Source organism: Aspergillus oryzae, chromosome 6 (genome assembly GCF_000184455.2).
Source record: "Aspergillus oryzae RIB40 DNA, chromosome 6".
Taxonomy (NCBI): Eukaryota; Fungi; Ascomycota; class Eurotiomycetes; order Eurotiales; family Aspergillaceae; genus Aspergillus; species Aspergillus oryzae.
In genome coordinates this window covers 1,357,908-1,373,776 of record NC_036440.1, presented here as the reverse complement: position 1 = coordinate 1,373,776, position 15,869 = coordinate 1,357,908, and the positions used below count along the sequence as shown (strand labels likewise).

The 15,869-nt window shown below is 48.6% G+C and overlaps 3 protein-coding genes across 3 annotated transcripts; 2 read left to right on the top strand and 1 right to left on the bottom strand.

Moving 5' to 3' along the window:
* Nucleotides 1-753: 753 nt before the first annotated feature.
* On the top strand, nt 754-2,156 carry AO090020000183 (FAD-binding oxidoreductase; the record flags this gene model as incomplete). Its single annotated transcript, XM_001824487.3, has 2 exons — nt 754-1,927; nt 2,026-2,156. The coding sequence occupies 2 exons, from the start codon at nt 754-756 to the stop codon at nt 2,154-2,156; spliced, it is 1,305 nt and encodes a 434-aa protein (XP_001824539.3).
* Nucleotides 2,157-5,125: 2,969 nt separating this feature from the next.
* Nucleotides 5,126-5,620, bottom strand: AO090020000185 (uncharacterized protein; the record flags this gene model as incomplete). The annotated part of the gene is made up of 2 exons (XM_023238121.1): nt 5,126-5,141; nt 5,265-5,620. The coding sequence occupies 2 exons, from the start codon at nt 5,618-5,620 to the stop codon at nt 5,126-5,128; spliced, it is 372 nt and encodes a 123-aa protein (XP_023092732.1).
* Nucleotides 5,621-6,607: 987 nt separating this feature from the next.
* On the top strand, nt 6,608-14,641 carry AO090020000186 (type I polyketide synthase; the record flags this gene model as incomplete). Its single annotated transcript, XM_023238120.1, has 6 exons — nt 6,608-7,302; nt 7,394-7,922; nt 7,979-8,558; nt 8,657-13,299; nt 13,368-13,688; nt 13,742-14,641. The coding sequence occupies 6 exons, from the start codon at nt 6,608-6,610 to the stop codon at nt 14,639-14,641; spliced, it is 7,668 nt and encodes a 2,555-aa protein (XP_023092733.1).
* Between the last annotated feature and the right edge of the window lie 1,228 nt (nt 14,642-15,869).

Genomic DNA, 15,869 nt, shown 5'->3' with positions numbered 1-15,869 from the left:
GTTATTCAGTACCAACCGCGTTAAGCCGTGTGTATCATTGAGGGGATTCTGTGCTACATGAATTTCCCAGAGAGAAGAATCCTCATGCGATGTTCTTGTGTGGGATGTGTTATCCTTTGATCCGAGCACGGATCGCTTTGTGAGGGTTGAACGTCCGCCCATCGGATGCATTTATGGATCGTCCTGGTGCATATGTAACGTGACTCTCGATAGTTTAAACCTTCACTTTGCTGCTCCATAACAGCACCAGTAATATTATTGCTTTGGACTGCGATCGATGAAGGTACCAGCGATCGACACAGAAGCTATAATAATCATACGACTATGAAGCGGACTGAGTATTGGTATAACTAGGCAGTCCAAGTCAATATCTCTGTAATTACTATGTCACCAGTCTTCCTGAACTTTACGGAAAGGCTCGTCAGACGACTTCCTACCTGACATGTAAATGATCGGTCCATAAAGACTCAAGACGCACCTCACTATATACGTTTGGCTTGGGGAGCGAACGGATATATCCTGGATTTACAGTATGCCATTTCTATCGTACGCGCATATACTTGAACTCCAGCAACAGCTGGAAGGTACCCGAGCTCGAGTGATATGCGCTGGCTCGGACGAGTATGCTGAGAGCATCAAACGATGGAGTGATACGTGCGAGAAGGAAGCTGTACGTATAACTTTGACTCTTACCAAGACACCTGATAATGCTCTCAACACTCCTGCAAAGCCTTTGATCATTATCCACGGAACATGTCTCTAACAGTACCACAGGGCGCAGTAGTGAAAGTCACATCCACGTCTGAAGTCTCTGAAGTGATTAAGTTCGCCCGGAAGCATCGTATCTCTTTCGCTGTAGAAGCCGGGGGACATTCCACCACCGGGTCCTCGGCATCTCATGGCGGCATTGTAATCAGCCTGTCTCAGATGCGCAAAGTCCTCACAGACCCCGCTTCAAAGACGGTTTGTGTACAAGGTGGCGCAACCTGGCAGGATGTCAACAGCTCTACGGCTCCCTACGACTTAGTGGTTGTGGGTGCGACTTCAAGTCATGCCGGCGTCGGAGGATCGACACTGGGGGGAGGATACGGATGGCTAACAGGGAGGTATGGTCTGATTATTGACAGCCTGCTGAGTGTCAGGATGGTGCTCGCAGATGGGTCCATCGTCGAAGCGTCGGAAACGACTTCCCCGGATCTTTTCTGGGCGGTTCGAGGTGCCGGACAAGCCTTCGGCGTGGTGACCGAGCTTGTCTTCCGTGCGTATGATCTCAAACATCACGTATTTGGGGGAGCCCTTTACTTTACACCAGATAGGCTAGCAAAAATTGTGGAGTTTGCCAATGAGTTCCACCGTCGCATGAATGAGAATAGCGGCCTCATGTTTGGGTTCACGGCCCCTCCGTTTATGGAAGAGACGGCTGTACTGGTCATTCCTTTCTATAATGGCAGCCGCGAAGAGGCTGAAGACTTTTTTGAACCCATCCTCTCAGCCGGCCCTGCTGCGGGGCAAACCGACATGATGTCTTATACGAAACTCAACGCGGTGGCTAATGTAGATCCGTCTCCAGAGGGCCGCAAAAACATCAACGGGACTAATATTTCCCTGCCCTTTGACACTGACTTTGTGTACGACGTATACAAGCAGTTTGACAGGATAATGAAAAGCTGTCGGAGGGTGGGGAATAGTGTGCTCATGTTTGAGCTGCTGCCATATAATCACATTATTGAAGTACCATTGGACGCTACGGCTTGCGCCAATCGGGGCCGGTACTACAATGTTGGCTCGATCTTCTGCTGGCCGGATCCAGATCTCGACCAGAAGATGCTGACCGAGCAGCAGGGTATTATCTCCAAGATCGAGAATTTCGGATCAGGATCCCGTGATGAGGGCGAAAAGCGTGTGGCTAAATATGCCAACTATGCTGGTAAGTTCCCACCCAATGTGTAAAAGTCCTTGAGTCTTTCCGGTGGCGTCACTCATATTGACACCGGTCAGCACAACGCAGTTATTAACTTTGGATAGGGCATAATATCAGTGCTGCAAACCTGTTCGGCGAGAACTTGGAGCGGTTGCAGCAGTTGAAGAGAGCCTACGATCCCAACAATGTCTTCAGAAAGTGGCACGACCTCCTCCATCAAAAGAACCCAGTATAATCGGTTTATGATAGTAAACATACCTAGTACTCCATATCCTTTTTCAATATCCTGCAGTTATGGTATGGGAGAGATCACTGTAACATCACTCTCACGTTTGATAACTCTAAAGCCCATCTCCGGGCCGTTAACAATCAGTGGATAGTCCAACCTTTGGTTCGGTAGAACAGAATACGGAACGTCCCAAGTTTTCACCAAAGACTGCACGACTGGCCAATGGGGTGGCATCTGGGGAGTTTGACTTCGATTCCGGGGTCCAGAATTTGGCTGTCATGAACCCTACCGCGGGTCTGGAAGTGATATCCCTCGAAAGAATGTTCCAAGCTAGCAGCATAGAATTACTTGTCGCCGGGTAACTCATGCCCGTCTTGGAAGGTGTCTCTCAGGTTATATCTCACCACCGAAAGGTTAAACATAAAACATGTTCCCTGTTGGACGCCATTCAGGGCCACGCAGAGTCGAGCATGACACAAAGCTGTCTGTCGCCTGTCGTCCATGTGGCCCAGACGGGATTCCCACTTCTCACTCTGCATTCTGTTCCATGGAACGGGGATATGACACCTACATCCTCAAGCTCGGCTATACGATCCATGATTTCCCATTCAACCAGGACTGAAGGGGGGAAGATATTGTCTCATTCGACCGCCACCGTGGCGTATATGAGGCTCAATGTCTTCTGTGGTTTGGAATATGTTATATAAGTGAAGGCACGTAGGACGTCTTTCCCAGCCCATCAATTTGCCATTACATATATTCTCATACTACATACTTTGTATACTATTTAGTCCCTTCAAGACCTGTGGAATCCTAGTCTGCATATATTACCGTCACAGCTTCAGCTGTTAATACGCGATGTCTTCTCTACGTGGCACTACTCTGACAAACAACCTCCAAGCCCCGGGCAGATTAATCTACTCCAAGAACTACCACCCCATAGCCATACAAGACCCGGAATCTGCTGCAAGCTCTCCACCCGAAAAGACACTGCCAGTACCGATGTCGCATCATGACCATCCATTAATCCTGCCTCCTGCGACTGACTTCGACACAACACACAAGTCTACTCGAGGAAGCCCAGCGTGGTCGCACCGGGATTCGCCTTTGAGACCAGCAAGCGCGTCCAGCAATAGCCACTGGGGTAGCCACAAAGGGCTTGATAAGGACGCGCTCAGCTCCCTTCAAGAATACTGCAGCTCGTTTGATCAAGTTAGGCTTTTGAAGCGGGGATTACAGACTTTGACGTGAATTTTTCTCATACGGATATGATCGTTTTGGCGTTCTTGGGAGTGGATTTGTATGTGACGATCGGGATATATATTTTCAGCACGGCGTTGGGTAACATGAAGGGCTTGATACCACACTTCGGATACACCGATTGATTCTCTCGTTATACCTTCAATATACCTATTTAATATAATCATTTACACCGATTGAGATATTGCCACCTATGTATCCCTAGAGAACACTACAGTGATAACAGGACGTACATCTACGACACCTATACGCATCATGGGCACGAGAACGCCTTGTTAACTAATCCCAATAATCCACAGTTCCTCTCCAAAGCCATGTCCAAACCTCACAACAGTACTTGAAGTGGTTGATTAGATCACCAGAACCGCCGGGTCTAGGCGTGTCTAGACCATAGTATAACCTCAATAAGCTCGCCATCTAGGCCACCTGTCAACCACAATTTACTGGTAATGTGACCTCGCTACCATGCGAAAGATTAATTTGCTCGAATGACTCTTTCCGGAACAAATCTCACGCCCGAGTCTTCCTGGGCGTTCTTTCACCTGGTGAAAGTGTAATGGCTGGATGTAACCCTATCCATTAAGTAATTGTCAACCCTTTCAGGGAACGAGCCGGATACTTCCGTCTCCTCGCGTCGGACCCCTTCATCCCAACATTTTTCTTTTTACCCTCTTGTGGAAATAAAAGGGAGTGGGGCTTACTTACTAATGATGGCATATTTTAGCCATTATGCTGGTATGTAGGGGGGATATGTTTGTTTCCTGGCAGGTTGTCATGGAGGAGGTTGGGTACTCTCCTTCTGTACAGGATGATAGGAGGTCTTTTCCCAACTAAATGAAACTCGTCTGTGCGAGGAGAACTAATTTGCCATTTAATTTCCTCCACTGAAACCTTTACCTGTACTCTTTTCTCTAGTACTCACTATCCTAACCTTATTTCGAAGACCCTAGGTACTAAGACAAAAAATCTACGTAAAATGAACCTCCACCGAGGTAAAATGAACGACAACGGCATGTCGATCAACGTTACCAGCCCAAACCCTACATTGGGGGTTGATGTTTATGCATCCCTTGCGTAGGAGTTAACTAGCTAATAGCTACATGACCTTGCGTGGGAGAATTTAAGCACCAGTTGTTTCATCTGTTCCTGCGTAAGTAGGTTATGGTTTATGTTTGTCGTCATTTTAGATTAGATAGACGGTTAAATGTCAAGGAGAACTTTCCTTCGGCCCTTTCTGTTATGCTTTGAGGTTGAACTTTGTGCGTGAACTCAATTGATCCCTTTGGTGAGGAGGAGTCTGTAGTATATGTCAATCTAGGGGTAAAGGTATGTCAGTGGGGAGGAAGTTCAAGATTTGGAATTCGGGTTGTCTGACTCTGTTTCTCTTTGATAATAGGTTGCCCTTTCTGTTGTAGGGTTAGAGGGTTGGTGTGTGGATGAGGGGCTTGACACGAATGATCGACATCCCTTGATAAATGCCACGAAGAGTTGGCATTCTGCTCGGTACACCTTCCTAGTTATTCAGCTGGAGTATAGAGTAGTTTATGATCGGGATTTGCTATATTGGGACTTCTCCGGGGATGTTTCGATATACATAGCAAACGTGGTGAAGGTTCAGATCAATTCTCGAACGGTGTAGCATGTACAACAATTGCAAGTAAAGGTTGTTATGCATGCTAAATAGGATAGAAGACTAAAGAAACCAATCAAACACGTCACTCACAATCCAAACTTTCCCGAATCATATTCCGAATCACATCGCCCAGTTCTCGCAACGTGGTTGGATTTCTCGGGATAATATGACCTCCACCATGGTCAAAATACTCAGCATTATCAACATTGCAGAGATCATACAATGCCTTCGACCCCTCTAGAAACGCATCCTCCGCACCGATAACATGACAAGTCGGGACGGGGATATATTCCTCATCATCAAGCCCTGTAGGAATAATAACCTTTCCCGAGTGAATATCAATGGCCGGCCAGCCTGATATGAACACCGCGCATTTGATTCGCACTGGCCGTCCGGACTCTTTATACCGTCGCTGTTCTTCTATTATGACGGAGGCAGCTACTGTCGCCCCTTCTGAGTATGCAATGAGTCCTTGAAGCTTGTCATTTTGCTCGATCTGGTCGAGAACCAGATCCACAGCCTTTTTCGCACTCGCCGCGGTTGCTTCATTCTTCGTCCCGTGTTCCACGTAGTGCATCGCTTGTTCCCGATTGGGGATGCTGGGCAATTTCCGCAGTTTGACTGCGAAATCATCGCGCACATAGATGTAGCGGTAATTTGGCGGCGGTCCAAAGTAGCCGTCAAATTCCGGTGGAGGGTTTGCGAGGATCGGGCCACGGGTGAAGTGGAATTTGGCTGAATTGGTGCGTTGGAGCTCTTCAACTAACTGCCCTATAGATCATATGTCAGAGCTATTTGACCATTACCTGGGAGGACCTGCGAGCGTACCAAGCTGGGCTTTGAAAATCTATCGTTGAAGCATGGTTAGTATTCTTGAATGTAGGCATGTTTCCGACAGAGATCATACATTTTCATTGCCGTAGGCCCCAGGAAGACAGAGGAACTCCATATTCTCAGGATTGGTATAGATGAACCAACTGCCAATCAAGAAAGCTCATAGACGCATGCGCTGAGCTGGAGATTCGAAGCACGTATACTGCCGAGTTACTATACAGTAGATCTTCTTGAGTTTGGCTGTTTATCCTGGGAAAGTCATGCCACGGAGTAAAGTATCAGATCAGTCCGTGCGCAAAACCCGCATTTCCATGACGTTGTTTAATTATTTCCCCAGCCAATAAATGAGGATCCATAAGTATGAAGAAATTATAAGCCCTGGATCATGAGGTAGAGTTCACCCCTTGGGCAGATCGTGGGCTTTTGCCTCGTTTACCCCTGACAACCCAAGTCATAGTCGCAACGTGTAGAATGACGACGAATGAAGGGGGATCTGAGACGCTTTAATTGCGTGTTGTTCGTCGAATAAGGCCCTCAGAACCAAATGCAGGCAAGGGGGTAATTTAGGGTGCCGTTAGAAAGTGAGTCCTAGCATGCCTTCAAAGGCCATGCGACCCTTTGAAACTCCTAGACATACAGTTACATACTTAAGGGTGCTGCCAAGGTCACTCTTAGGGGATTACCTTTCGACTGACCCCATTCTTGCGTCCAAACTGCGATATCTGTCAGCATGAATGGAGTCAATGGCTCAGATGGCTCCCATGGCCGCAATGAGTCCGATAGGGCCGCCATAGTGGGAATGTCATGCCGGCTTCCTGGCATGGTAGATAGCCCAAGCCGTCTGTGGGAGCTATGCTCTCGTGCCCGAAGCGCATGGTCCGAAGTTCCAGAGTCTCGATTCGATGCGGCAGGCTACTACCATCCGACACCTGGTCGAGCCGGATCATTCAACTATAAAGGTGGTCACTGGTTGGATGAGGACGTCGGCCTGTTTGATGCGCCGTTTTTTAATGTCACAATGAAAGAAGCACAGTCGATGGACCCTCAGCAGCGCATCTTACTCGAATGTACATATGAAGCTCTCGAGAATGCCGGCCTTACGAAAAGTTCCTTGTCATCCCAGCGTGTCGGCGTTTTTATCGGGGGATCAACCTCGGAGTACAACATGAGAAACACCAAAGATCCTGAAAATATCCCTATGTTTCAAGCGACTGGTGGGACGATGTGCATGCAGGCAAATCGCATATCGTACTACTTCAACTTGAAAGGTCCTAGTGTCTCTGTTGACACTGCCTGCTCTTCAAGCTTATCCGCATTGCACCTAGCATGCCAGAGTCTGAAGTCAGGAGAATCGGAGATTGCAATTGTTGGAGCATGCCATATTAACTTGATACCGGAGCAGTCAATCTCGATGGCGCTGTCAAGGTGAGCATGCCCAGGGCTAGCTGACTTAGCATAATCGAAGCTACCCGTGGCTAGCCAACGACTGAACGCTGACGCTTGACGAAACCCACAGGCTTCTTGCGGATAGTGGACGATGCTATGCATTTGATCATCGAGCATCTGGAGGCTTTGGCCGTGGCGAAGGTTGTGGATGTATCGTGATCAGACCACTGGAGGCAGCGATCGAGGCAAATGATGCTGTTCGGGCAGTAATCGTCGGTACAGGAGTAAATCAAGATGGTCGAACAACTGGGATCACGCAGCCGAATAGTGGTGCTCAGGAAGAACTCATACGCGCCGTTTACGAGTCCGCCGGTATCGATCCGTCAGAAACTGGATATGTCGAGGCGCATGGAACAGGTACCAAAATCGGTGATCCAATCGAGGCCTCGGCGCTACATGCTGTATTTGGCGGAGGACGGACATCACGGCGTCCATTGTATATAGGGTCCGTCAAGTCGAATGTCGGCCATACGGAATCAGTCAGCGGTATTATATCTGTCATCAAAACTGCAATGATGTTGGAAAAGGAGTTGATACTGCCCAATTGCAATTTTGAGAAGCCAAACCCTGCAATACCCCTGCAGGAGTGGAATTTGAAAGTGAGCGCCTTCCGATGCGCCTTCCTAACGAAAGTGATATTCTAACTTGACCCCAGGTCCCGACGAAGTTAATACCATGGCCGAGGAATAAGCGCTATGCGAGCATCAACAATTTCGGTTTTGGAGGATCCAACGCACATGCTATCCTGACAAAGGCGCCTCCGGCACAGAGTGACATGTTCACAGAACTAGAGAACCTTGTCCATGGAAGCAGTGACGATACTCAGAGCCATGCTCCAACCCGCAGAGTATACCCCATTTCTGCCAATGACAAGCAAGCCTTTACGCGCCGCTTGAAGGCCTTGGAGACATATCTTGAACAACAGCCGGAAGCATTCAACATGTATCTCATGGAGAATCTGGCATATACACTTGGTGAGCGACGGACTGCCTTTCCATGGAGAGCAGCGGTTTCTGCGGCCTCTGCAACTGAGTTGATCGGACAGATAACATCCCCTAATTTCAAGCCGGAGCGAGCGCCGGAGGAGCCTGTTATTAGCTTTGTCTTCACGGGCCAGGGAGCCCAGTGGCATGGCATGGGAAAGGAGTTGCTTGCAAGGTATGCTCTCTTTGAGAAGGCTATGAAGAGAGCAGATCAATGTATCAAGGAGCTGGGTGCGGAGTTTTCTATCATCCGTATGTCTTCCCGTTGAACAGGACTTGTAACCTGTGTGGGACGATTCTGACGTTTCTAGGCGAAATAACGAGAGAAGGAGAGTCATTCTTGCTCACAGATCCGTGTTACAGCCAGTCATCTTGCACAGCGATCCAGCTATCTTTAACCCAGCTTTTGAAATCGTGGGGAGTTGTTCCGACCGCTGTCGTCGGGCACTCCAGTGGTGAGATTGCAGCGGCTTTCGCTGCTGGAATGCTCGATTTTGATGATTGTATGCGAATCGCATATTGCCGGGGAGCCGTCGCAGCGAAACTAAGGACCACAGACGTGAAGGGAAGCATGATGGCAATAGGCACTTGCAAAGATGATGCAGAGAAGATGATAAGTCAGGTTCATAGCGGGACTGTTGTCGTCGCGTGCATCAACAGCGATTCGAGCGTCACAGCTTCTGGAGATACTCACGCAATAAACGAACTGCAGACGTTAGTCGAGGATCAAGGCCTTTTCAATCGCAAACTCCGGGTTGACGTGGCATACCACTCCCACCATATGGGTATTGTATCCGCACCCTACCTGTCCTTGATGGGAGATATCCGCCCTCAAGAGTCGAATATCAAGTTCTTTTCCTCTTTACGTGGTCAACAAGTTCAGTCATCTGAGCTAAACGCTGATTACTGGGTTGCAAACCTCTTGTCTCCCGTCAACTTTGTCGGGGGTCTCAGCAGTCTCCTTAGAGAAGCCAAATCTCACTCTGGCAAGCCCGTGGATACCCTGATCGAAATAGGTCCTCACTCCGCGTTAGAAGCACCAATCCGGGAAACCGCCCAGGAATGTGCAAATGTAAAGAACTTCAAGTATCTACCTTGCATAAAGAGGAAGTCGAATGCTGTGGATACCATGCAGCAACTTGCAGTGGGGTTATTTATGAGGGGTCTCAATATATGCTTCGATCTGGTTAACGCTGACGGTGATGGTAAAGGTAGCAAAAGGCCTACTCTATTAACCAATATACCCAAATATCCCTGGGACCACTCAGTAAAATACTGGCACGAATCTCGATGGGCGCGATCACTGCATAATAGGTCGTTCCCACGAAACGACCTGCTGGGCAGCTTGTCTGTCGACTCGGACTCAATCGAAACAAAATGGCGGAACGTGATTCGAGTCGACGATCATCCTTGGATCAGACAGCATCAAGCTCAAGGCAAAAATATATACCCTTTCATGGGGTATGTGGCGATGGCTATCGAAGCGCTTTCCCAGTCTGCGAGGATGCGAAATGTCTCCATAGACAATTATTGCCTCCGTGAAGTGGCCGTTGATAAAGCCCTTATCATTCCGGAGGCATCTACCGTGGAAATGATGACTACATTACGCCCTTTCGCGGAAGGAACAAGAGCTTCCTCTGAGATTTGGTACGAATTTCGCGTCTCTGCCATCTGCGATGAGCAAGAGTGGATGGAACATTGCCGAGGCCTTATATCTGGCACCAGAGAAAAGGAACCCAATCCAGTTGATGGCGCTCGCGAAATCTTCGAGAAGGAGCTTGATGGAAAGCGTCGAGAATCGATGGTAGATGCTCCAGGTATGTCGGCTGTGGACTCGGAAGAAATGTATGGCGTTATTGCCGCCAGTGGAATGCAGTATGGGGATATGTTTAAGGGAATGTCGAGTATCAGAGCGTCCGATCACCTTGCGACAGCGGAGCTCATGGTCCCCAATACCAGCCTAGCGATGCCAGATGAGTATGAGAGTGGCCACATTCTGCACCCGGCAACCCTGGATCTGTGCCTTCAGTTAATGTGGCCCCTGGTGGGTTATCGAGGCCCAGGCCAGAAACAATTATACCTCCCTACTTTCATCGGATGCTTATATGCAAGCTGCAAAACAAAACTCTCACCTGGTGACCGTCTCAAGTTATATGGATCGCGAACGAATAATTTGCATCCTCGCCGTGCAGCCGAGTTAAACATCGTTACCACTCGCAGCGAAGATCCTAGCGATGTACTGATTCGGATGGACAACGTCAGGTCAACACCGCTGATTGACCAAACCCTCTGTACAGACAGGCCGGTAAAGAATCAGTGCTATAAAGTACATGAAACACCCTGTGTTGACTTTTTGAATTCGCGCTTTCTTGGATTTCTCGACCAGCCTACCTCGCCCAAATCCAGTGAACTTCAAACTGTCCGAGTCCTGGAGCAGGCATCGTTCTATCTGCTCGAAGCTGCACAGAATAAGCTTAGCACCGTGGATCCCGCATCTGTCAAGGGACATTATCATTATCTCATGGACTGGATTCGGGAGACGCGCCACAGAGCGCGCCGTGGTGACTTGCCTCTTCAAACGCCTGACTGGTTGGAGTGCAACAAGGAAGAGCAAGAAGCAATTATAGAGCAAGCGCGGTCAATGGGTGCTCCAGGGGAGATGATATGGACCTTGGGCAGTCTGCTTCCCGAGATCCTGCGCCGTGAGGTTGATCCAAGCGTAGTCATGCGTAAAAGCAGTCTCTTAGAGCGGTATTACCAAGAACTTGATTCCTTCCGTCGCAGTTATATCTCGGCTGCCTCATTCATCGACAAGATGGCAGATCAAAAACCGCATATGAACATTTTGGAGATTGGGGCTGGAACGGGAGCTGCCACACTTCCCTTCATCCACACCTTAGGAGGTGGCGATACTAAAAAGGGCCCTCGGTTCAATCGTTACGACTTTACTGATGTCTCTGACACTATCTTGGACGAGGCAAAAGAGAAGTTCAGATTTTGGGGAGGCCTTCTGGACTATCAGAAGTTGGATATTGCTCAAGATCCGATCCAACAGGGCTACGAAGAGCACTCATACGACTTGGTCATCGCGTGCCATGTGTTGCACCTCACGCCCAGACTAGACGTAACTTTGGCAAATGTGCGAAAACTTTTGAAGCCGGGTGGAAAGCTTGTTCTTCTTGAAGAAAATGGTCAGCAGTTAAGGCAGTTTATCTACGCTCTGCTACCTGAGTGGTGGCATAGTGGTGATAGCCGCATTGATGGGCCGTTGTTGGATAAGAACTCCTGGGATGCTCTCCTTAGGGAATCAGGCTTTTCTGGGCTTGACCTTGCCTTGGATGATTATCCTGGCGCTCCTGAGCAATGCGGTAGCCTATTTGTCACCACGCTTCAAGATACCCCTGACCTCAAAGGGCGCCAGGTGACGATTGTTTGCCCAGAGATATCTAGCTCATTTCCAGTTGACAACCTTGCCCGCGATATAGAAAGTATGACGGGTTGCTTCCCCGAGATGGGCACGTTGTCCAGCATCGATACTAAAGGGAAACTGTGCATCTTCCTCGGAGAATTGGATAACCCTTATCTGTCCCAGCTCGATGAGGCTAGATTCAATTTGATCCAAAACTTACTACAGGATGCTTCTGGTCTTCTCTGGGTGATCCGGCCAGGGTGCAGCAGTGACAGCAAACCGCCTGAGTCACACTTGATCACTGGACTTGCTAGAACTGTGCGTTCTGAAACAAGTCTTCCGCTTGTAACATTGGAGCTACAGTCCGGACTTCCACAGCCTGATTATGGTGCTGTGAAACACATCATGGATGTTTTTGGAGCCAGCTTCGGTGTTCAATCTAGCCCTAGGCTAACTGACCGCGAATACAGCGTCAAGGATGGGATCATATACGTTCCCCGGATGGTTAACGATACATTGTTGGACGAGTTTATTCATAGAGAAGCAGGACGAAGTGACCCAGAGCTCCAGCCCTGCAGGCAGGAAGAACGGCCCTTGAAACTGGTCGCGGGGGAGCCAGGAATTTTAGACACGCTACATTTCACGGATGACAGAGGCGCAATGTCCGAGCTACCTGAGAGTCATGTTGAAATTCAAGTTGAGTATATTGGTCTCAACTTTAAGGACGTTATGACTGCTATGGGCCAGATGAGCAAGGATGCTTTGGGAAATGAATGTAGCGGTATAGTCACTAGAGTTGGGGGCGATGTTGAGGGACTGGCGAAAGGCGATCGAGTATGTGCAGTTTGCGAAGGGGCACTTGCGACATCTGTCTCCTGCCCTGCGACCAGTGTATGGAGGCTTCCGGACAGTATGGATCTCAAGACAGCAGCGACAATTCCGCTGGTATTCTGCACCGCATACTACTCCCTATTTGATCTCGGGCGCCTAGTGCAGGGTGAAAAGATTCTCATCCATGCAGCTGCAGGTGGTGTTGGCCAAGCGGCGATCATGCTTGCCAACATGGTCGGTGCCGACGTGTTTGCCACTGTCAGCACCCCAGAAAAGAAACAGTTTCTCATGGACACGTACGGTGTGCAAGAAGACAGGATCTTGTTTAGTCGTGACTCTTCTTTCACACAACATGTCAAGAAAGCTACGAACGGTGAGGGTGTTGACGTGGTTTTGAATTCTCTTGCTGGCGAAATGCTTCGAGCTAGCTGGGACTGTGTTGCTCCCTTCGGAAGATTTATTGAGCTCGGTAAAAAGGATATCTTGCAGAATTCGCGCCTCGAAATGTCCCGATTTGATGATAACGTTTCATTTTCATCCGTTGACTTGACAGCCATCTACCAAAAGAGACCTTTGGTCATGAAGCGATTGTTATCTAACGTCTTCAAGCTATTCGCCAAGGGCCTTGCACGACCAGTTGCGCCGATTACCTCCTATTCCGTATCAGACGTTGAAGTGGCTTTTCGAAGCTTGCAAGGCGGACGTGTCTTTGGTAAAAGTGTCATCGAAATGCAACCCGATGCCTTGGTAAAGGTTAGTTATATCTCCACCTTCAACATTCATAGTACTCTTGCTGTTCAGATGAGTAACAATCTCAGTAGGTATACCCGCCGCAAAAGCCACAAGTACATCTATCCGCCGACGCATCATATATTGTCGTTGGTGGATCTGGAGGCCTCGGCAGAAATATCGCAGATTGGTTGTCCCAACATGGCGCCAAGCATGTTGTGCTCTTAGCTAGGAGCGGAGATGGGAAGGAAAATGTAAAACGACTGATACAAAGGGCAGAAAGCAAAGGAGTAAAAATTCTCGCCCCTCGTTGCGATATAAGCAACGAGGCAGACGTCAGGGCAGCCATTTCTAAGGTTCAGCGAGAAATGCCCCCTATTCGAGGTGTTATCTTTGGAGCCATGGTCCTACGGGTCAGTAGCCACCGCAGGTCTCTCCGACAAACCCTTTACTAACTTGAAAGCAGGACTGCTTGTTTGAAAAGATGCAATATGACGATTACCGCGCTGTCATCTCCCCAAAGGTCGACGGTCTATGGAATCTTCATCACACCCTCAAGGAGGCACAACAACATCTTGACTTCTTTGTCAATCTATCATCGGTTTCCGGTGTCATTGGTAACCGAGGGCAAGCCGCATATGCTGCTGCAAGTACATTCATGAGTGCCTTTGCGCGGGCGCAGCTTGCTGGTGGTTATCCCTACACCAATATCGACCTGGGTCCCGTCAAAGGAATCGGCTACCTCGCAGAGAGAAAGGGAACGGTCAACGAAGTCCTTGACACACTCGAAACTCAGGGAGTCGAAGAAGAAGAACTCCATGCTTTGTTGGCTGGAGCAATTAGCGGCAAGATGCTCAACACCTGTAACGGTCACTGCGTCACTAGTCTTGAGATAGCAGCCAGCTCCCCAGCTGATCAGGGCCCATTCTGGATGGTTGATCCTAGGTTTTCTCATCTCGTACGTGCCAGCATCGCTGCTCGAGCGGCCTCGGAAAGCGACGACAACGATCAACAGACTGCGGCTGTGCCCCTCGCAACTGCTGTCAGGAAAGCGGGTAAACGAGAGGCCGCACAAGCATTGATCATAGATGCTTTAGGTCAAAAAATGTCTACCTTGCTCATGGTGCCTTTGGAGGATATAATTCCTTCGAAATCGATCTCTTCTTACGGATTGGACTCGCTCGTTGCCATCGAGGTACGAAACTGGGTTTTCCGTGAATTGGAGTCCTATCTGCAGATCATGGAGATCGTGAGCGCCCCATCTTTGTTCTATTTGGCAGACCGTGTGATTTGTAAATCCAAGATCTTGCAACATTTGCAGCTGAATGATGGACAGGGTGAAGGAGAACCGGGTATTAGTAAATAGGTGATACTGCCCATGAGGGTAATGAATTTCTGACCGTCCGATACCAGCGGGTAGACGGGAAGGCTTTCGATATCAGTTTGATCCTCGAAAGATCTTTCTTTGCACCTTTCTCGGTTGACTTCGCCGAATAATTCACCCTCAAAATCAAAATATTGGCCGTCTGTGACTGTTCGTCTTTTGATATTTTATATATAGTACCTGGTACTCCGTACAATGAATGACCTTGGGTACATAACCATCCCTTGTATTCTAGGTATTATTACGGAATTAATCCCGTCACAGTATCATTACTCGGCCTAAGTAGGGTCAACTAAATCGAGCTGACATTACGGAGTAAGCCAAGGAGGTAGCTAGTTAGGGCAGACGACTGTGCATATGCCTACCCAGCGGGACCACCACCCCTCCAGTGCATAGCATATACAAGACCACGATGGCGATGGCGACGAGTAATATGGTTCACACGACCGATCCGAAGGCAGAAGCAACGAAGAGGGAAGGGGGTCGTGGACTGGTAGTAAAAGTATGGAGCTGAAGAGTAATAGCAGTTCTAGCGGCGACAGTGATAATGTCTAGTAACCGAAGTTCGTGGTACACAGCTTATTTACCCCAAGTGGGATACATCATGGCCAGCTGGCATGGTCTATGGCGAGTTGTTGATCACTAGGTTGCGTAAGGCGGCGTGTGCAGCTGACCCAGCAACCACGCAATATATATTTCACGCGAGACTTCTCCCGGTTCTATATAGCGAATGTCATCACGAGTACGGGACACCCGCAGATGTAGAGTTGTTGCGCAGTTCCCCTCCCTACTAGTACTACTTGTATTGTCCGTGTCCTTGAGTTCTAATACTCACACTGCCACGAGATTGTCATGCTAGAGCGTAGAAGAAGCTTGAGTAGAAGTCGCAATAACAGTATGTCTTTCTATGGACCATTCTCTAATGACATGACACAAACGTATATCCATGGAGTGAAACCGAGCTCGTGAAGCGTAAAATTACAATAATTAATCCAGCTCTTCGCTTGAAGTCCTGGGCGAATGTGCTCCGAATAAAGCTTCCTAGCAGAGCACTTGGATATCATCATATAACACCCTGGTCTCGGGAAAACAAATGCTGCTACCGAATGATGAAATAATGCCGAACAGGGTAATCAACAACGGACATAAGGAAAACAGGAACTAGAGGGAAAAAAGAAAAAGAAAAAGAAATGAAAATCAATGGAAGACG